The sequence below is a fragment of the Protopterus annectens genome, chromosome 2.part2 (genome assembly GCF_019279795.1).
Source record: "Protopterus annectens isolate FY-2018-M chromosome 2.part2, PAN1.0, whole genome shotgun sequence".
Taxonomy (NCBI): domain Eukaryota; kingdom Metazoa; phylum Chordata; order Ceratodontiformes; family Protopteridae; genus Protopterus; species Protopterus annectens.
Genome location: NC_056730.1, coordinates 732,142,355 through 732,164,070, shown reverse-complemented (window position 1 = coordinate 732,164,070; position 21,716 = coordinate 732,142,355). Strand labels below are relative to the sequence as shown.

The following is a 21,716-nucleotide window of genomic DNA, read 5'->3' as shown; positions in this document are numbered from 1 at the left end:
CATAACTTGAGAAGTTTTCCCATGTAAAGGATAGGGGCATCCACTTTCCATGCTTGGCTGTAGGGATTTCTGGTGCAAATTTTGCTCAATTGATGGTTTTGGGGGAGGCAAAGAGGTCCACCTCTGGTGTCCTCACCTGTGGGTTAGAAGTTTGAATGAGTTGGGTTCCAGTTCCACTCGTCTGGGTCCAGTAGATTTCTGCTTACGTCGTCTGCCAGTGAATTTTGTTTGCCTGGTAGGAATTGAGCTTGCAGGTGTACTTGGTTGCTCAAGGCTGTGTTCCACAGGGCCATGGCTAACATGCAGAGTGGGTAGGAATGAGTTCCCCCCTGCTTGTTTATGTACAACATAACTGTGGTGTTGTCTGTCTTTATCAAGAGTTATCCTGGAAGGATAAGGTATTTGAAGGCTGTCAGAGCATTCTGTACAGCTAACATTTCTTTCTGATTGATATGTAGGTGAATTTGTCCTGGGCTCCATTTGCCTTGAATGCATTTGCCAGCCATGTGAGCTCCCCATGCATAGTCTGATGCGTCTGTTGTCAGGGTTTGGGCGGCGAAGGGTTGAGTGAAAGGGAGTTCCTTGTTGTGGTTGCAAGCCTCTGCCCACCAAAGGAACTCTGCCCTTAGAAAAGGAATGATAGGAATAATTGTTTCCAGGTCATGAGAATGTTGGCACCAGAGACTTTAAGTACCACTGAAGTTTCCTCATTTGCAGTCTTGCATATGGAATTAGTAGAATGCATGAGGCATGACCCCTAGGGCTTGCAGCATTTTTCTTGCGGATAGCTGGGCTCTGGTGGCCATTAGTTTGAAGTAGTTTGTCAAATAAACCTGCTTTTCTGGAGTAAGGAATGCCATCTGAGAAATTGTGTTCAAGCTTTCTCCCAAGAATACAATCTTTTGGCTGTGCATCAGATGTGGTTTCTTTTCATTGATGGTGCACCCCAGAGAAGTTAGAAGTCTTTTTACAAATGCCAGGTGCTGAAGTAGCAATTCCTGACTGTCCGCCTGAATCAGGCAATCATCCAAGTATGGATAAATTTGAATATTTCTCTGCCTGCAGTAAGCAATGGATGTAGCCAGGCACTTTGTGAATACCCTGGGTGAAGTAGATAAGCCAAAGGGAAGTGAAGAAAACTGCCTGCCCTGAAACGTAGATATTTCCTACAAGATTCTCTTATGGGGATGTGCAGATAAGCTTCTTTTAAGATCTAGGGTGACTAGCCAGGAGTCATTGTATAGCATAGGAAGCAGCTGTTGTAGTGTAAGCATTTTGAATTTTGAGTCCACCAAGAAGGTGTTGAGAATGGACAGGTCCAGGAGAGGGCACCAACAGCCCTCTTTTCTGGGCACCAGGAACAGTTAGGAGTAGAAACCGTGTCCTCTTTGCTCAGTGGGAACAGGTTGAATAGCCCTGATACTGAGAAGAGAAAGTACTTTGCTTCTGAGCCTCTGCCCACAGGTTTGGAGGAAGGTCTGGCAACCCGCATGGGGTTGGCAGTGAGTGGAAGTAGAATCTGTATCCCTGGGACACAATGTTTAGGACCCATCGGTCCTGGGTAATGGACATCCAGTTTTTTGCATGCAGGGCGAGTTTTCCTCATAGGGGTACAAGTACCTGGCATGGCTGGGAAGGATGATAGACAAGTCATTGTGAATTTTTTCCATAAGGGGGTGGCTTACCACTACCAGTTTTTGAGGGGGGAGCACTCCATTGTTTAGATCTCTGCGTACCCTGAGACTGTAGCCTTGGTGAGACTTAAACTAAACAAACCAGTTAAAACTACTAAAAGCAGGCGAAGAACTGAGCGAAATCAAAGTAATCACCACTGCATGCATGTTTAAGCTCTTTTGAGAAAATATGTGAAATGGACTTAAGAGCTATTGCAAATAATAAACATGCTAGGATTAATAATAAGGCTAATATTACAAGAAACAAATGTGATTTTCTTAATTTGTTGAATGAATGCAACATCAGGGTTATGAAACCCGATAAAGGGGGAGGGTTGGTCTCCATGGACCAGAAAGAATACAACAAAAACATGAATAAATACTTAAATACTAATGCTTACACACAAGTCAGTATTAATGAAGTTAATACAGCTTATAAAATAATTAGAACTATTCTAGATGACCTATTTTTGGAAGGATTTACTGACATTGATACACATCAGTATTTAACCATGATTGCTCCTAGGATACCAGCCCTTTTTGGCTCGTCCAAAATTCATAAAAGAAGTGCTGACCCCCTGTTTAGACCTATCATAGACGGAAGAGGGTCCGTGTCTTATGGATGTGCTAAATTCATAGATAATATACTGAAGCCCCTAGTCGAACAAGAGCCCCAGATTTGTAGGGATTCATGGAGTTTCTTGGACAACATAAGTAAATTGAAATAACAGGAAAACTCTATTTTCTTACAATTGATGTTAAAGATTTATATACTGTAATACCCCAAGACTTGGGACTTGAATGGATTAGGGACTTCATGACAATTAGGCAAGTCGATGAGAAAATCATATATTTAGTTGAAACCCTACTTGAGATTGTTTTAACCAATAATTTCATGATTTTTGATGGGCATTTTTATCTTCAGAACACTGGTGTGGCAATAGGGTCACCGTGTGGCAGTAGCTTTGCCAATTGTATTATGGCCCACTGGGAGAAAACTTTATTATTTGCAAACAGTTTGTTTCAGGATAATGTCTCTTGGTATACTAGGTACCAAGATGACATGTTCCTGATCTGGAAAGGGGCTAAAGCTTTAGTTCCAACGTTTATAGCCAATATATCTCAGATGACTGACTTTTTTGAGTTTACTTACACTTTAGAAGACACTAGTATCAACTTCTTGGATATTAGCTTTATCAAAGACACCGCTAATTCTAGATACAAAAGCATAATTTACAGAAAACCCACTTATTCTAATGTTTTTTTGCATTTTACTAGTAGCCACCCTTACCACCAAAAAAGAGCAGTCGTTAAAGGGCAGTTGGTAAGGGCGGCAAGAATGGTTTCTGACGAGTCTGATTTTGCTGACGAATGTAAACTCTTACAAGCAATGTTTATCAATAGAGGGTATCCTGAACCTCTGATAGTTAATATAATCTCAGAAGTTAGCTATAAGCATATTATGGGACATTTTAAACCTCTATTACAAAATTATTCCATTCAAAACAGTGAGCAAATAGAGGACCAACATAGCATTGTTACAAATAATGGAGAATACAACTTTAAGACTAGCTTTCTTTGCACTTATTCCCTTGACCATTTTAGAATAAGGGAAATGTTGAATAAAAATTGGTCAATTATCATGGAAGACAGTGAGCTGTTTAAAATATTAGGGGATAAGCCTAGCATAACATATAGAAAAGGTGCAAATCTAAAAGCTCTACTGGAAAGAAAGAGGAATATTAACCGTAATAGAATTTATGGAATGTATAAATGTGGGTCATGCCAGCAATGTAAACATATACGTACAGACAATAAAGTCATTATTAGGGATAGGACGTATCACGTCAATGGCAGATTCAGTTGTGAAACAAAAGGAGTAGTTTACACAGCCTGTTGTGACCAATGTGCTGCTTATTACATTGGTAAAACGGAGAGGAAATTTAAGCAGCGCATTTACGAACACCAATATGCTATTAGTAAAAGAGACTCGACAAATGCATTAGCTAGACATATCATTGACTTCCCGGATCAGAAGTTCAAATTTACTATATTACAACAAAGGAAGACAGATAAGAGGGGGGCCTTGGCAATTACAATTAGAAATAGATGAAATTATGTGGCAAATAAGAACGGTGGCCCATATTTTCCCAGGTCTCAATGAATATGTTTCTATTAAAAGCATTTTGAAACTATTAGCTTTACGTAGGTGAAAGGTACAACCCACATCGAAAATACAAGACAAAATACATTCCATTAAAAGTATTTCTTCTTCTTCTTTAGGAGTTCACCTTTATGTATACCTTATTTATGAAGTAAACGCTAATTATTTAGTTTTTAATAAGGACTATTAAGGGCTTTATAGTAGTTAATTATGCATACACTACATTAGTTAGCCATTATAAAGGTTTTGCAAATGGCTGAACATAATATAATTTTTTCAAGTTGTAAGCTTTATTTATTTATTATTTTTTATAAAGAAGTTATTTTAATTAATAAAATCATAAATTACAAATTATTTACATAAAAGGTATATTTTATTGCATTACATGTTTAGTGCATAAAATGTTGTGGTTGATTTTAGTTGTTTCTGATACTGATTTTATATTATAATGTATAAGCATTTTTTACTTGTCATCCTGTATTAGTGCATTACATGACTTCTAGGATGCTTTAAATGATGCATTTATTCTAACATTGATAAATCTGTAGAAATACACACATATATAACTAAGATATATTTGGTTACTTTGGTAGAATAATGGGTTTAGGTTTGTTTTAGGTTTTTGTCTTATATTTACTTTTGTGCATATACAAACTGTTTTTTAACATTGTTTCCTTTAACTATAGCTTAAGAGAAAATTTTAATTAATTAATTGGTTTAATTTTAGTATAAAACACTTGTTAATTGATGTGTTTTCCATCTGAAGAAGGGGAGGCACTGACCTCGCCGAAAGCGCTAATAAAATTTGAATTCTTTATTTTACTTTGATTTCGCTCAGTTCTTCACCCAACTGTAGCCTTGGTGGTCTGTTGCCCCCGAGTTTGGGCTGAGAAGACCAGGTAAGGACTGGAAAGGACCAGTTTTTTGAAGGCCAATGCCTACCGAATCTAGGTGGCTGTACCTGTAAGAAATCTTTAACAGTTTGCATAGATTTAGCTTTTTCCTCCATCTTTTTAAGAACCTCTTCTGCTTTTGTGCCAAGCAAACATTCCTGGCATAATGGAGCATCTAGTAATTTTGCTTTGACATGGTCTAGCAAGATTTGTTCCTTCAGCCAGGCATGCCTTCTCAGTACAGACCCAGTGACAGCAGCCCTGCAAGATGCTTCTAAAGCATCAAAACCACACTGCAAAGTATGTTTACTGACTAGGTTTGCAGAATGCATTAACTCTTGTAAATCTTTATTTTCTGCAAAATCTGGAAGCAACAACATTTTTTGTTTAATTAGTTCCATAAAATGCTGCTGGTACTCAGACATGTGAAACTGGCAATTTAAAGCCCTGATGGCAAGAGTTGCAGAGGTATATACCTTCTTGCCCAATCTGTCTAAAGCCCTTGAATCCCTGTCCGAAGGGGTAGGATTTTTGGCTGTAGTAGCCTTAATACCTTTAGGTCCCTGGGAAATAGTCTCTGGATCCGCAGTGGGATTCTTAAAGAGAAATTAGTGAGTCAGGTACCCTGTAGAACCTGTCAGGCTTTCTAGGAGCGAGCTGGTGGTAAAGTATCAGGAGTAAAACTTGATTCCATGAAAACATCATCTACAATATCCAGGACAGTGGGTATAGCTAGAGACCTGTGCTGATGAAAACATCATCTACAATATCCAGGACAGGGGGTATATAGCTAGAGGCCTGTGCTGAGGCAAGTCTAAAAATTCTCTGAGCCTCTTTTTGGAATGTGGGTAGTCCTGGCATTCCCAGCGTTAATGCTCTCTTAAGGTACGCAAGGTTTCACCAAAAGAAAAGTCCTCTAGAGGGGAGGCAGAGGGAATGGAATCCTCTACATCTGAATCCTCATAGGTAGATAAGGGTATGTCCTGGTAATTAGAGGGACCACAGTCATCAGACTCATGGTGTGTTGAATCAGAAGGGAAATCAATTCTTTGTCTTATAGAGGGGGAAGGCTGGCTTCCCCCAATTAGAGTTATAAGGTCTTCAGCCATTCTAAGCATTTGTTTCTGTGGCATGGGAGCTTGATCATGCACTTTGGTTGTCGGTTTTCTAGGCGTAGTGCGAACTCTGGGCCTGAGAAACTCGGTTGTTTTAGTCTGAAACAAAGTAGTCTGTTTAATACGAACATCAGAAGGTCAGAATACACCCTCAGAAACCGGTGCCTGCACAGCGGCTATGGACCCATCCAAGGTAGAGACATCTGCAGGTTCAATAATCGAAAAAGCATCTCGTGGCATACCGGACTCTGAATGGGTCTCAGCAGAGGCCTGCAAATCTGTAGAAGCGGGTATCAGGGGCTGCGAAGGTGCCTCACTGAGTACCAGCGGACTGGCGACTAGCTTAATGAAAGCGTCATCGGCAGTTTTGGACCTATGCCGTCTGTCTCTGTCTTTATCCTTACGTTTTTTCAGAAGATCGGAAGTCGGATGGATTACCGAAGCCATTTCGGAATATGGAGAATGACAGCGAAAGAATTTAGCAACAAAGATAGCCCGACGACTAATAGTTCGGGAGTTAAACAAGGCACAAAACCGACAGCAAGGAATGTTGTGGTCTAGGCCTAAACAGGCGATGCAGTAAGAATGAAAATCTCTGTGAGGTATTTGCTTTCCACAGGCAAGACAATTGTTAACTTTTTCTGACATCGGTTAGAGCAAGAAAAACGAATCCCCAACGGGGTACTTAGCTTTAGAAGACTTCAGGTTTGAAACTCGAAAAATGAAAATTTCAGGTAGCGGCCAACCGGCACTTGCGAACTGCTTCTGCTTCAGGCTCCCGCACGGCAAGAAAAGCTATGTAATGGCGTCGGCTGCATGTTTTATACCCCCTCACGACCTGACGTCATGGAAGAGGTGAAAGCATCCGACGCAAAAATCCCAAGACTCTGGTATTCGGGCCGACTGAGGGCTACCTAGAGGCAGATCACCCAAGTGTGATGACTGCAACAGTAAAACACGAAGGACATCTGCCACTGCCTGACTGCTTAATACTGTAATTACTATTACACCCGAGAATGAGCAGACAAAAACAGTTATCTCAATGACTTAAAATTTTGCCCTTTTCTTCTACTATTCTGAACATCTCTTTTGGAAGACGGGTCAATGACAGAATTAATCCATAAGGGCATTCAACAACAACTCCTTCACATCTTCTGGCATGAGCTGTAAATTTAGTAAAGAATGTCTTCTGATTACAGTATCTGTAAGCTGCTGCTTCGTTACTAGCGTCAACTGCATCATAGCCATATCTTATGGCATGATTATCTAGCTTAGAGACTGTTTGGGCCAGTCTGTATACCTTTTCTCTCAGGGCTTCATTTGCTGTTTCTGTTGCATATTGCCTTATGCTTTTTGCTCTTGCCCCAGTACTTGAAAATATTAATCTGATACGTAACAGCCTTGAAACCCAAGACATAATAGGTATATGCCTTCACTCCAAGTCCAGAAAACAAATCAAAATCCCTAGCAGCTTTAAGTAACTCCATGCAGGGCTTACCACAGGATTCTTCTGCAGCTATTTAAAAGCCTCACAAACCCTACAGAATATATCCAGATTCGTTGAACCTAATGCTTATCCACCTGCTCCTAAGTCTTCAAAGATCAGACACTTTCAGCCAAACTCCATCTAGCCAGCTAGAAAAACTTTCTGCACACTTCATTAAGATCAACAATTCAAAAGAAACAATAGAAAAAATATTCCAAACTGGCCACCTATCATTCTCTGTAAGCTTAGCAGAAGGGACCAATGGACAAATAAGGTCTTGTAGGGGAAAAAAGATAAAAAATGGTGCAAACTGCCTCTCATTTTAGCTATGCTTCAGACTGACACACTGGGGTGAAGGAACTCGGGGGACATTTGTGCTCTTGAAGTCAGAAAAAAAGGATGGATGCCCACATCTACTAATTCCCATGGAAAATTACTCATACTGCAGCAGTTGCCACAAAAACAAGCATGCTTATGTTCCTTGTACTGGCTCCATAAAATCCTTCATGGAACATAACGTCTTCAGTTATTTTAATAACACACCTGGTCTTCTTACATTCTCAAACATGTGTCAGGATAACAGCAGAGGAAAGATCTGATTATATACTTCTGCACAATAAAAGTTAGTGCCTTTCAATGATCAATCTCTTCCACACCTACTCTCTTTGCCTATACATTCCCCCATCACACAACAGAAATAAAACAGCAGCTTCTGCTCACTCATTCTTGTGTGGATGCTGGGGAAACCATTTGAAGGCATACTGGGGTGTCACTCAAGCAATTGTAAAGGACATTTGCACACATACCCCATATCCCTCTCCCTACAAAAGAGGGTGTTGAGCACAGTAGCAATTCCTGACCCTGGGTATACATGCTTCCACTCGTGCTCAACCCTGGCTAAAGCGTGCACAACCAACCATCCTTGTGCTGTTGACATTCCTAAAACACAAGTCAAGGACTATACGGAACAATCACAAGTAAAATACTGCACATGGACGATACTCTCCTCAAACTGTCCAGAGGATGAAAATCCCCTCGATGCAGTTGGTATTCTAAAACAGGAGTCGATGACTGCACAGAACAATCACAAATAACCAAGTAAAATACTGCACATGGAGGAAATGCCCCTCAAACCATTCACTCAAAGGATGAAAATCCCCTCAATGCTGTTGGCATTCCTGCTATGATACAACAGTGGACGTTGCTGCTTCCCTCTCCTAAGGTGGGCAAGCCCCGTCATGACTACTCACTCCCACCATCTCAGCTGGCTCTTCCAACATGTGGGATGCATATATCTTGGGTCATCTATGCGAGTTAGGGTTTCATAACCTTTACAACATGGAACCAGCACATTGTTAGTGCTTTTATGAAAATCTAAAACTAGCTTAAAGTGTCACTTAACATGACAAAAAGCTCAAAAGACTACAAATGACACAGGCAGTGTCCAGTACATATTTAATACACAGTACAGCAGCCAAAAGTTTTATAAACATTAGTTCACTTACTTTGCAGTGTTTCAGGGCATCTTTGTAGTCCTTATTTCGGATTGCTTCTCTTGCACTCTTTAGTGCAGCTTTCACTTCTTTGTTTGACATCACTAGTGTTAAAAAAAAATAATAAAAAATTATGTAAAACAGAAGTTTTACTTGCAGGATGTTTTTAAGAAATTCGGACAATTAAAACATAGCTTTGTTAACAAAATGTATTATATAAGCAGGAAATACACTACTATAAAAACACAAAAGGATAACCTGTTTTTGGCAAGAGTACATACATGTATGAGCATGCTCTACTTTAATACTGTAAATGGAACCAAGGAAGAAAAAAAGGCAAAACAATTCTGAGATTCAATCATGTATTTGTATCAGAAATGTCAAACTGTACCGATACGGTGTTATGCATTTCAGAAAAAAAGACAACTAAAATGATCACTTCAACACATACATACCAAACTAAGGCTTGCCACATTCATTTCACAAGATCCTCTGTAACAAGAGTGCTCTGCAACAGCAAAGGTAGCAACTTGATACAAGCAGCACTCTCCCTTTCTTTTTAAAATTTTGAAGAGTTATAACAGTGAAATCCTTAACAAGTAACGGAGGAAGATACTTCCCATAAAATGGAATGAAGGAATGGTGAAAGACAGTGCTTGCAATCACAAATAAGATTAACATAATGCAGTCTTCATCCATACCGCCATTATCTCTTATTCCATACTCACCGAGTAACTTCTCTGAACCAATGAGAAACAAACGTTACATATTTATCATAACAGCACTTCATGGTTTTGGTTCATCTTCCTTATCACTAAGGCAGTATACCAATTCACAGTCTGTTCGGAACCAACCTAAACTTTCCAAGGCTTGAACTCCTTGCCTTTACCAACAATGCCTTGAACTCTGGCTCCAGTCTGAAGATCTCAAAGTAGGTTGCACCTAAGTGAAAGAAATACCCAAAGCTTAAAAAGCACACATCAGCAAATAATTCCCTTTTGTCAGGCAGGGGGAAATGGATGAGGATACGAGCAGGATGAACCATAACCCATGCAAATCTATCAATATGGCAAGTACACAAACCTCATCAAGGCATCCTCATCACCACTAGGACCTTCCTGGGTGACATTATGAAAATGCATCCCAAATAACTGCGGCCATGAAAGAAGCCCTGGAAAAAAGACTGCATTCATTTTGTAATGTTTTGTGAAAGTATACAGAGAAACTCAAGTTACAGCAGCCAAAATGTCATTGAGGCATTTTTGAAAAAAAAAAAAAAAAAATAGTGAAGTAGCTACGGCTTATGAGGAGTAACTCTGGGTTTAACATGTCAGTTTACCATGCTGCTCACAGCAGAATTTAACACACATAACCACCTAATACAGCACATTTAGGAGCCTTGTCCAATTTGTTAGTATGATTAGAAAAAAAACAATTGTGAATCCTTTCCCTTAGCTCTGTTCAAACAAAAATGGAGTGGTCTATGCATAGAATGCAGTAAGTACTCTGCTTAAGTGAACAATCTGACAAAAAAGGAAGGTTAACAGATTAGTTTAGATTAGCTTTGGTAGTGACCTTAGGCATAAAGGAAGGATTTAGCCTTGGTAGCAATCTTAGGCCTGAATGAAGAGTTTGTCTGCAAAACTACCTTGTTTTTATAGAAGACCAGAAAGGAGTGTTGAAATATAAATCCTGTCATTCTGACATTCTTGCAGCAAAAGTGACATCAATAAAAACAGTTTTCTACAAAATGGTAATAAATAAATAAATAAATAAAACTTGAGCTCTGCTCTAGAAAACAGTTCCAAAGAGGGGAGTATAAACTACATATCCCACAGGGAATGAGGCTCTCTGAACGGAAGCCTGATTAAAGAAGCACCTCTTGGGAAGAGCTTACAGACCTCAAGTGAAGCTAGTAAATAGTTTCTGGATCTTGTAGTAGAAACTAAAGAAAGCAGAGAAACAGATGTTAATGGGGAATAACTAAGACCAGGGATGAATATTTGCATCATGTAGTCAAGAAATGCACGAACTGAAGCCAAAATGGACCAATCCCTTTTACAGTGCCCACACCAAAACACACATCCATTTACTCTTGTACATTCATCTAGTGTTAAACTTCTGAGCACATACAAGGATCTGTATATGAGCTTGTCAGGATAAGTTGAGTCCCTAGCCATCAGAACTGGAGAAACCAAGTGGTTAACCTGAGGGAATGAAGGTCTAGGTGATGTCTGGATGACAGCTGGGTTAGCGGGGCTTTGAAAAGCTTCAAGCTGAGTGGGTTCTCCATATGACAAGGCTATAAACAAGAACCACCACACTTGGCACAGCAAGTACTGGGCCATGATGACACAGTTTGCCTCATTCAACTTCACTTTCATAATGAATCTTGATATTATGGGAGAAGATGGGAAGGTATACAAAATCCCTGTAGGCCAGTCCTAGGCAACGGCATATCTAGGCTGCTGTCCAGAAGAGAGATCAGGAAAAAAAAAAGTCTGTACACCTGGTGTTGATCATGGAAGCAAAAAAGGTCACAGCAAAGCCTCCCTCAACGGAAGAATTTTCACCTCTGCAAAGTACAGTTGAAAGATCTGATAAACTACAAATATTTTTCTCATTTAATTGGCATGAGATTATACTAACCAAAAACATTGGGAATTAAACAGTGGCACCCCAAAGTGACAACACAAACTTGTTTTGTGAAAGCAAGCCCAAACATTCCCATGCCACACACAAAGAAATACTAATTTCTAATAACCCGAGATAATACAAACTCAGAGAAGAGGAAAACAAGGCACCCATGAACTTTCAGTGACAACGTTTTGAGTTATCAACTATCCAAGAAAAAAAAGGCAGCGCTCCCCAAGGGAGCACTCATGCAGCATCAACAGGCATTGACTGAGCCCGTCTGCTACACTGTTCCTTTCCACAACCTCAATGCCTCTCTGCACATGGGATGGGGATGAGTCATAGGTTCATAGATTAGTACTAGGCTAACTGCCCCTATGAGCCATTTTAAGCACAGGCCACCTTCCTATTCCTTGTTGATATACCATACCACCAACATGCAGTCAGTGTATGGCAACCACCCCTCAAGGCAGGAAATTCTGAAATTTCCTGCTCCCATTTTCAGTACTCTGATATGCAGACGGGTCTCCATCTGTGATAATACACTTTGGACAGTTGATCCTTGAGGAATTGTAGCTCCATTCCCACCCTAGGGCTGAATACTCCATGGTAACAATCAGCTGAGGGCTGGGAATTGGGAAATGGATGCTCAAAAAGAGGCTGGAGTTTCAAGACCCTCAATCCAGAGGTCTAACAATTTTTGGAAATTCTGCCTACCTTTGACAGAGAGACCATATTTTGGTTCCAGTGAACCCTTAGAGTCCACTGAAGGGCTCTCATGTGACATCATGCAAACTGGGTTAAGAAAACTGCTGCCATCAGGAGAACAAAAGCTCTGATGCACATATGAAGGATGGCGCAAAGAAGTGAAAAAGCTTGGATACTATTTGAAAATGGTAGAATCCTTTCAGAATGAATGCCGACCCTGTAAAATAGGGCATCTAGCAAACACCCTTTGAATGTTATGGACTGCAGGGGTTGCATCGGAGACTTGGCTAAATTTACAGTGATCTCCAATGACGAACTGCATTAGAAGAGAATCATAGTCAGAAATAATTTGTGTAAGGTCAAAGTGGCTAGGGGCAGTCATCCAAGTACTGGAAGATGTCTACTTCTTGCAATCCTTGGTTAGTTACAGTCGTGGCCATGCACCTCATTAATATTCTGGGGGGTAAAGGAGAGACCAAAGGGGAAAGTCAGGAACTGGTTAATAGCTGGCTCCCACTCAAAACTACAGCAAACTCCTTGGTGAATTTAAGTATACTTTAGTATGTGCCCTGGAGGTCCAAGCAGCACATCATACCTCTTCTTAACAAGAAGTGAAGACCTGACCACAACTTCACTATTCAGAATGTTTTGCTTTGGTATGTAGTAGATGACATTTCTTAAGTTTAAAATGGACATGAGGTCCTTGGCCTTCTTTTGGTACTAAAAACCTGGAGTAGATTCTGGACCCTCTTTGAAATGGTGCAACCTCTTGGATGGCTACTTTTAGGAAGTTTGAGACCTTGTTTACTGATGCCCTTTTCTAACAGGATGGGATGTCAGGAAGACTTTTCTAACAGGATGGGATCTCAGGAAGAGGAAGGAGATAAAATGTGGAGTGGGGAATTAAATGGTATTACATAGTCTCTGGATATTATATCCAATATACATCTGTTGTGTGTGATAACAGATGGCAAGAGCGACAACCCTTGACTAAGAGTGAAGCAGCCAGGCAAAAAAGCCACACCCATACCCATGCCTGGTTCTTTCCTCATTGCAGACTGTTGTTGTAGACCATGCCTGAACAAACATCTGACACAGACTCTTCTGCATCCTGGCAAACGTTTATTGCTTTCCATTGCTCTTAACACCAACAGCCACTAAAGTCTTACCCTTGTGCTCACTTCACTCTATCCTTTCCTTAATTAACAGCCTGAAAAAAATCAAGACTGTTAATGGGGCATTATGGAATGCACCCTGGAATTCTCCACAGTCAATAAGGAAAAGCCAGGTGTGACAGCGAACAACTCTAATGTTTGCTCCCTAGCTGCAACATCTACTGCACTGTCAAACAGGTGCATGACAAGGTTAGTTACTGTAATGAGTGCAAATGTGTAGGTAATAAAATTTTCTTCAGACCTCTGCATCTGAGAACTTAAGCCAGCATCTTAGACATCTTGACCTGTATGGTGTGCTGTAATCTCAGCAGGTGTCTGTGAACCAAGTACCTTCAAAGGAAAGATGAAAACACACTGACCCATTTCTCACAGCTATTCTTGACTGTTGACTTTTTCTCTTGGGATAGACTGCAGAGCTATGTGGGATTACAGCCCTCTTCTGGGCAAAAATAGCAACAATGAAGTCCACAGCATTCTGCAGCAAGTGTTGACAACCCTTTGGAGGTTCCAAGGCTGTTGTTCAGCTTCCTAGGCACTGATAACAGTGCCACAATATTGGTGTCCTTCTACACCTCCTATGTGATATATGGCACCAAGCTGTCCTCATGAAATGCCACCCAAGAAGGCAAGGGACAGATTTTAATACCTCCTGCAAAACCTTGTCTGAAGATAGAGTTAGTTTACTTCCCATTCATCTTTCTCTTGCATCAACTGAAGGGCTTCATGAACTTGTGGTGGTTAGAGAAAGTACAGTTGTGTACACTTACCATAAATGTAGATGTTCGAGTGTATTCACTGTTGCAGTCATTACATTTGGGTAATCTGCTGGCAGGGTGCCCTCAGTCAGCCTGAATAACAAAGTCTTGGGTCCTTTGTCGGTTGCTGTCTCCTCTTCCATGACGTCAGGTCATCAGGGGTATAAAACATGCAGCAGACACCATTTTAATCAGTTTTTCTTGCCCCAGATTTCAGGTGCCCCCCAAATGGGGAGCAAAATATATATAAATAAACTGTAAATATATAAATGCACCTTAGAAACAAAATTTACCTTCAACTAAACGCAAATACACCACAAAGGCTTTTGAGTATAGTGAAGGAAAGAAGAGGTATAGAATGGGGGATGGTGGGTGAGTAACTCGGACTGCAACAGTGAATACAATCGAGCATCTACATTTATGGTAAGTGTACACAACTGCACTATGTTCTTCGTGTTTCACTGTTGCAGTCATTACATTTGGGTAGAATCCCAAAGCTATGGATGGGAGGATGGAACTAAACAGCATTAGGAGCAGCTAGAAGGCCCTGCAGGACTGCAGTGGCAAAGCCTGCCCTGGATTTAGAGAAGAGAGGTAAATGATAATGCTTTGTGAAAGTATGGACAGAGCTCCAAGTAGCAGCTTCAAGAATGTCTTTGGTTGGGACCCCTCTGAGAAAAGCTGCTGAAGCAGTAGAGGCAGCCCTGGTGGAATGGGATCTGATCCCCTTGGGCACAGGTTTACCATGGTGCAAATAGCAGAAACGAATGCAGTGGCTTATCCATTTAGAAATACTCTGCTTTGATATAGCCTTCCCCTCTGATCCTGCAGCAAATTCCCCCAGTAGTTGCTCAGACTTTCTTAGAGATTTTGTCCTGTTTAAGTAGAATCTTAGTTGTCTGTGTACATCCAATGAGTGCAGAATCCGCTCCCCCTTGTTCTGCGGATTTGGGAAAAATGTTGGCAAGTGAATGGTCTGGTTAGAGCCACACTGGATACCACCTTAGGCATAAAAGAAGGATTGGTCCAGAGGGCCACCCTGTCAACGTAAAATATAATGAAAGGCTCCATTGCCATGAGAGCTTGTGGTTCTGAAACCTTTCTTGCTGAAGTGACTGCCAAAAAAAAAAGCTGTCTTCCAAGATAGAAATTTTATATCCACAGTAGCTGCTGGTTCAAAAGGAGGCAGGGTGAGTTTTTCCAGCACAAAATTGAGGTCCCATGCAGGAGATTGTGTTCTCCTGGGAGGCCTTAAGTTTTTGGCCCCTCTGAGATACTGTTTAAGCAGTGGATGAGAAAAGAGGGGAGGTGGCTCTGTGTTGTAATGAGCCGAGATGGCAGAGGCATGGATTTTTATTGAAGAAAAAGATAGGCCCTTGTCAAGCATCTCAGTTAACTATTGTAAAATCTGAGGAATATTGGGCTTTGCTGTGTCTGTTCCTTGTGCTTGGTTCCAAGCACAGAATCTCTTCCATTTATCAGCATAAGATTTTCTAGTACTAGGCCTTCTGGCTTCCAAAATGACATCCATCACAGGTTTACCGAGAGATGTGGTTTGAATAATTAGTTGATTAGCCATGCTACAAGACTCAGAGTTTGGAGCCGAGTGTGCAGAATTTGATAGTTCTGCTGAGACAGTAAATGAGGTGTTTGAGGCAAGTACCATGGAGGAAGGTGTGACATATTCCTTAGAAGCGGGTACCAGTGCTGGCGAGGCCAGTCCGGAGCAAACAGGATCATTTTTGTTTTTTCCTGTCTGACTTTTAGTAAGACCTTGGAGAGTAGAGACACAGGGGGAAAGGCATAGACTGATAGAAAAAGCTGAAGGATAGAGCATCCACTTTCCATGCTTTTTTGTGATGAGTTCTTGTGCAGAATTTGTCCAACTGATAGATCTATTTGCCTCTCCCCAAAACTATGTCTGGGCTCCCCCATTTCTGTGTTAACATGCTGAAGATTTGAAGGATCCAGTTTCCATTCGTGCGGGTCCATAAGATTTTTGCTTAGGTCGTCTGTCAGAGTATTTTTCTTTCCTGGCAGGTATTGAGCTTGAAGATGTATTTGGCAAGTCAAGTCTGTGTTCCACAAGGCCATGGCTAGTCTGCAAAGGGGATAGGAATGAGCACCCCCCTGCTTGTTTATGTACCACATAACTGTGGTGTTGTCCGTCTTTATCAGTAGTTGTCTTGGATGAAGTAAGTCCTTGAAGGCTGTGAGAGCATTCTGAACAGCTAGCATTTCTATCTGGTTGATATGCAGATGCATTTGGTTTGGGCTCCATTTGCCCTGAATGCATCTCCCTGCCAGGTGGGCCCCCAACCATGGTCTGATGCATCTGTAGTTAGGGATTGGTTGGCAGGTGGTAGAGTGAATGACAGTCCCTTGTTTTGGTGACAGGTCTCTGCCCACAAAAGAAACTCCTGTTGTGGGCAGGGAATGAGAAGAATCATTATTTCCAGGCTGTGACAATGTTGCTTCCATAAACTTTTTAGGTACCATTGAAGTTTCCTCATATGCATATGGAATTAGCAGAATACAGGATGCCATGAACCCCAAAGCCTATAGAATTTGTCTTGCAGATAACTGGGTTGTTTGAAGTATGCTGTCAATTGCATTTGTTTGTCTGGCGTGAGGTAAGCCATCTGGGCAGTTGTATTCAAGCTTGCACCCAGGAATGTAATTATTTGAGATGGTACCAGTTGTGACTTATTTTTGTTTACGGTGTACCCTAGGCATGCTAGAAGTCTTTTTACAAACGCCAGATGTTGAAGAGTGTCCTTGTCCTCTGCCTGAATGAGACAATCGTCCAGATAAGGATAAATTTGAATGTTTCTTTGTTTGCAGAATGCAATTACTGGTGCCAGGCACTTTGTAAAGACCCTGGGTGCAGTAGATAAGCCAAAAGGCAGTGCAGAGAATTGGTAATGCAAAAAACCTGCTTTGAAGCAGAGGTATCTTCTGCATGATTCCCTCATTGGGATATGCAGGTATGCCTCTTTTAAGTCTAGAGTTACTAACCAAGCATTCTTGCCTAGCATAGGCAGTAGCTGTTGTAAAGTCAGCATTTTGAATTGTGGTATGCCCAGGAACGTGTTCAGAATCTTTAAGTCCAGTATTGGGCGCCATGAATTGTCTTTTCTGGGTACCAGTAAAAGTCTTGAATAAAATCCTTGTCCTTTTTCCTTTTCTGGTACCGGTTGAATAGCCCCCATATCCATGAGGGGCATGACTTGTTTCTGGGCCTCTGCCCACTGGTTTTGTGGCAGATCCGGCCATCCGTTTGGAATTGGCAAAGTATGGAAATGAAATCTGTACCCCTGGATAGTATGTTTAATACCCACTTGTCCTGGGTAATTAACTGCCAATTTTGAACATGAAGTGCTAGTTTTCCCCCAAGGGGGCTGCCAAAAGATAAGTGCTTGGAGATGGTAGAGGAAAAGTCATTGAGACTGCTTACTGTAGGGTTGTGCTTAGTTTCCTCCAGATTTGGAGGTGGAGGCACTCCATTGCTTTGATCTGTAAGAATGCTGTGATTGATATCAGGAGCCCTTTGAGCACCTGGGCTTGTCCTGAGTGGCTCTGTTGGACACAGGAAAGGACCAATTTTTAGTAGGCCAGTGCCTACTGAACCTGGGTGGCTGCACTTGTAAGAAATCTTTTACAGTTTGCATAGATTTAGCTTTGTCTTCCATTTTCTTTAAAACCTCTTCTGCCTTATTACCAAACAGAGTATCATGTAAAGGGGCATCCACCAATTTAGCTTTAACACGATCAGGCAGATTTTGCTCCTTGAGCCAGGCATGCCTTCTAATCAGAGACCAAGTAATGTCGGCCCTACAAGAGGCCTCCAAGGAATCAAAACCACATTGCAAAGTATCCTTTCCAACTTGTTCTGCTGAATGCAATAAATCCTGCAACTCTATTTTCCACACAATCAGAAATCAACATCATTTTCCGTTTCAGTAAACTCATAATATGCTGTTGATATTTAAGCATATGAAACTGGCAGTTTAAAGCCCTGATTGCCAAGGTTGCAGACGTATAAACTTTCTTATCCCATCTATCCAGCGCCCTGGAATCTCTAACAAAAGGGGTAGGATTTTTGACTGTAGAAGCCTTAAAACCCTTGGGACCCCGAGAAATAGTCTCAGGATCAGCAGCAGGATTTTTGAAAAGAAATTTGTGGGAGTCAGGAACCCTGTAACATCTGTCTGGCTTACTAGGAGCCGGAGGCAGGGAATCAGGAGCCATGCTTGATTCTGAGAACACATCATCAACAATGTCTAATACAGGAGGTATTGCCAAAGGCCTATGCTGAGGAAGAAGAAGGAAATCCCCAAGCCTCTTTTTTGATTCAGAGAAGTTCTGACTCTCCCAGTGAAAACGTTCCCTTAAAGTATGCAAAGTCTCTCCAAAAAAGTAATCCTCAGGAGGAGATGCAGATGGGATGGATTCCTCTGCATCAGAATCCTCATAGGGTGGAATAGAAAATTCCTGATCAGAAGAGGAATCGGAAGAAATGGAAACCTGATCTGAAGATTCATAATCAGTGCCTTGCCTAGGCCTCTTAGCAGGAGGGGGTTGGGAACCCCTGATCAAAGCAATTAAATCTTCAGCCATTTTGATCATTTGTTTTTTAGGCATAGGGGCCTTAGCACGTGGCTCATGCATTGTTTTTTTAGACATAGAAGTTGTTTTTGACCTAGTTTTTGTTGCTGGCATCGGTTTAATGTAAAAATGTTGAGGCATGAAAACACCCTCAGAAGCCGGTGCCTGCTCAGCGGCTCCGGAACCATCCAAGGGAGAGACATCCGCAGGTTCAATACTTTGCGAATCTTGCGGCATACCGGACTCCGAATGGGTCTCGGTAGAGGCCTGCAACTAAAAAGTAGCAGGTATCAGGGGCTGCGAAAGCACCTCACTGAGTACTGGCGAACTGGCGACTGGCTTAGGAGAAGCTTCACTGTCGGTTTTGGACCTAGACGGTCTGTCTCTGTCTTTTTCCTTGCGTTTTTTGTTAACTCCGGTAGTCGGATTGCTAACTGACGATATTTCAGGGTAGTTAAATCTTGAACCAAAATATTTAGAAGCAAAAATATACCAACGCTTAATAGTGTGTTGGTTAAATTTAGCACAAAACAGACAGCAAGGCACATTGTGATCAGGGTCTAGGCAAGAAATACAGTACAAATGAAAATCCTTATGAGGTATTTGCTTCCCATAAGTAATGCAATTATTAACTTTTACTGACATCGGTAAGGAGCAAGAAAAAGTTTCCCAAATGGGGTACTTAGCTTTAGTTTGAAGACTTCGGTTCTGAAACTCAAATATGAAATTTTCAGGAGTTGGCTGACCGGCACTTGCGAACTGCTTCTGCTTCGGGCACTGCGCGGCAAGAAAGACTGTTTAAAATGGTGTCAGCTGTATGTTTTATATCCCTGATGACCTGACGTCATGGAAGAGGAGACAGCAACCAACGCAGGACCCAAGACTTGTTATTCAGGCCGACTGAGGGCAACCTGCCAGCAGATTACCCAAATGTAATGACTGCAACAGTAAAACACGAAGAACATCAAGGGAATCTGCCTTGCCTTATTCATAACTGCAGAGCTTGGTAGTCCCATGTGCTACTTACATGTCTGCTCTTACTGGGCCCCTTCAAAGGGGACGTATCTAGGCAGGAGCAGAAGGTAGAAGAGGACTGTGATCCTTCTGTGTTTCTGATGAAGGCCTTCGCATCCTCTAAGCTGGTGTCATGCCATGCTGAGTAACTAAGACACAAGTTAAAGGCAGTCAGAGATAAGTAGCATAAAAAGACACAGAGGGATGTATGTGCAGCAAGTGCTGCAACTCCAAGCCCCTGAACAGTTGCTTTAGCACTGGGGTCATACACATCAAGAACTTGCCATAAAGTTCTGGTTCTACCAATATATTTGGTACCAAGCTCCAATGGACCTGCATGTGCCAACACTGACAATGACACTCTTGATCCCAAGGGTTCTAAGGCCAATAACTATGAGATTGAAACTGACTTCAAAGTAGTTGGTGCCAAAGAAATCTGTCATGACCCCTTGATATAACTGACACCAATACTGGGTCCAATAAGGAAGCTACAGTGAAGGGGCAGGGTAATACTTTTTCCTGCCCAGACCAGAAAGAGGGGAGGATGGGACAAAACTGCAAAACATCCATGCCTGCGGCATTCTGCTCAACTTCACAGTCAAATGTTTTCAGTAACAGACAAATGGGAGGAAATGGAATAAACAGAAACAACTGGGGGGAGGGGTCTAGAGAATATTTGAAAGGAAAGAATAAGGCCTCTCGCTAAATAGATCTCAATTTGGGAAGGGGTTCTGGAAAGACGGTCTTCAATAACTTGCACGACTGATCTCTAAACCCCTTCTCCCACAGAGAAATCCCTGTCCTGCCCAGTAGGAATTTTAGGGACAGGCAGGGAAGACCATCTATTGGTAGACCCACTACAACTTTTGGAGGATTTGTGTTTGGATTTTGCCTCAGAAATTCCATGGGGAAAATTCATTGGAATATGGAAGGCTCCCCAAGACCCTCTCTGGTATCAAACTCTTTTGAGAATTAACTTAACTTGATTTTGCAGTCCATCAAAGTTCTCATATAACATTTCTGACATATAATCTCATTCAACTTGCAGATAAGGAGCAACTAACGTTATATACCTGATGTACGTGCCTTGCAGTAGAATTTTGTGATTGCCTGACTTGGACTTCTTGTAACCTGCCTTATCCATTTTTGCCCAGCAAATACAGCAATACAGTAAAATCAGAAATGGAGCCAAAAATATCCAAAATGCAAGAAAATCCCTAGTTAAACCAATACACAGCTAAGTTAAATAGGACACCAAGCGCACAGACAAGCTGTGGTATATGGAAGTAAGGCAAAGTCTCGATATACACCTGCCGGATGAGAAAAAAATGGACCGTTCTCAAAAATGTTTTCAGATCAAAAAATGACAAAGGATGCAAGAAAAACCCAACAATGGGAAGAAAAAAACTGAACCACAACACTACAATAAAGAGTAGAGAAAACTGAAACCCTCTAGATCAGGGTTATTTATGATAAGCAGTAAATTAGATCCAATGAGTGAAGCCAGGCCAAACAGCGTTACAGGTAAAAGGGGAAAAGATGAAACCTAGGTAAGGTTATACTGGTACTGAGTAGAGTGTGAGCTGGTGCTACATTTCTAGAGGCAAGACAGATTCTGAAATATCCAATATGTTCACCCCCCCAAGAATATTTAGAGTGTGGCTATAAAGGAGACATTTCAGTTATTCGCTAACACAGTATTCTTTTGAATGCAATACATTCCACGTACCTAAGCTATAACAAATTAAATCATGTTGAGGTTTGGAAACAAACCAGCTCCTGTGAAGCTAACATATAGAGGAGTGAAACAGGAACTGCAAATTACTCAAAAATGGGGCAGCTAGATTGAAAAATACATAAACAAACAGAATTACTAACTAGTAAAACGTACAAAGACTTTCAAATCTTCCATACTGCAGGTCAGCAGCTAATGCATATTTAAAATCTGTCTCATGATATACAGACAAGAATTCAGTACACAATGAAACACCCTAGAAT

The 21,716-nt window shown here is 41.3% G+C and overlaps 1 protein-coding gene across 1 annotated transcript in view; it reads right to left on the bottom strand.

The window, feature by feature from the left end:
* TTC37 (tetratricopeptide repeat domain 37) overlaps nt 1–21,716 on the bottom strand; it is a 2,356,248-nt gene that overhangs the window by 2,243,946 nt on the left and 90,586 nt on the right. Inside the window, exon 2 of the mRNA XM_044064132.1 lies at nt 8,837–8,928. Coding sequence (XP_043920067.1) covers nt 8,837–8,928 — 92 coding nt within the window. The remainder of the gene's footprint in view (nt 1–8,836; nt 8,929–21,716) is intronic.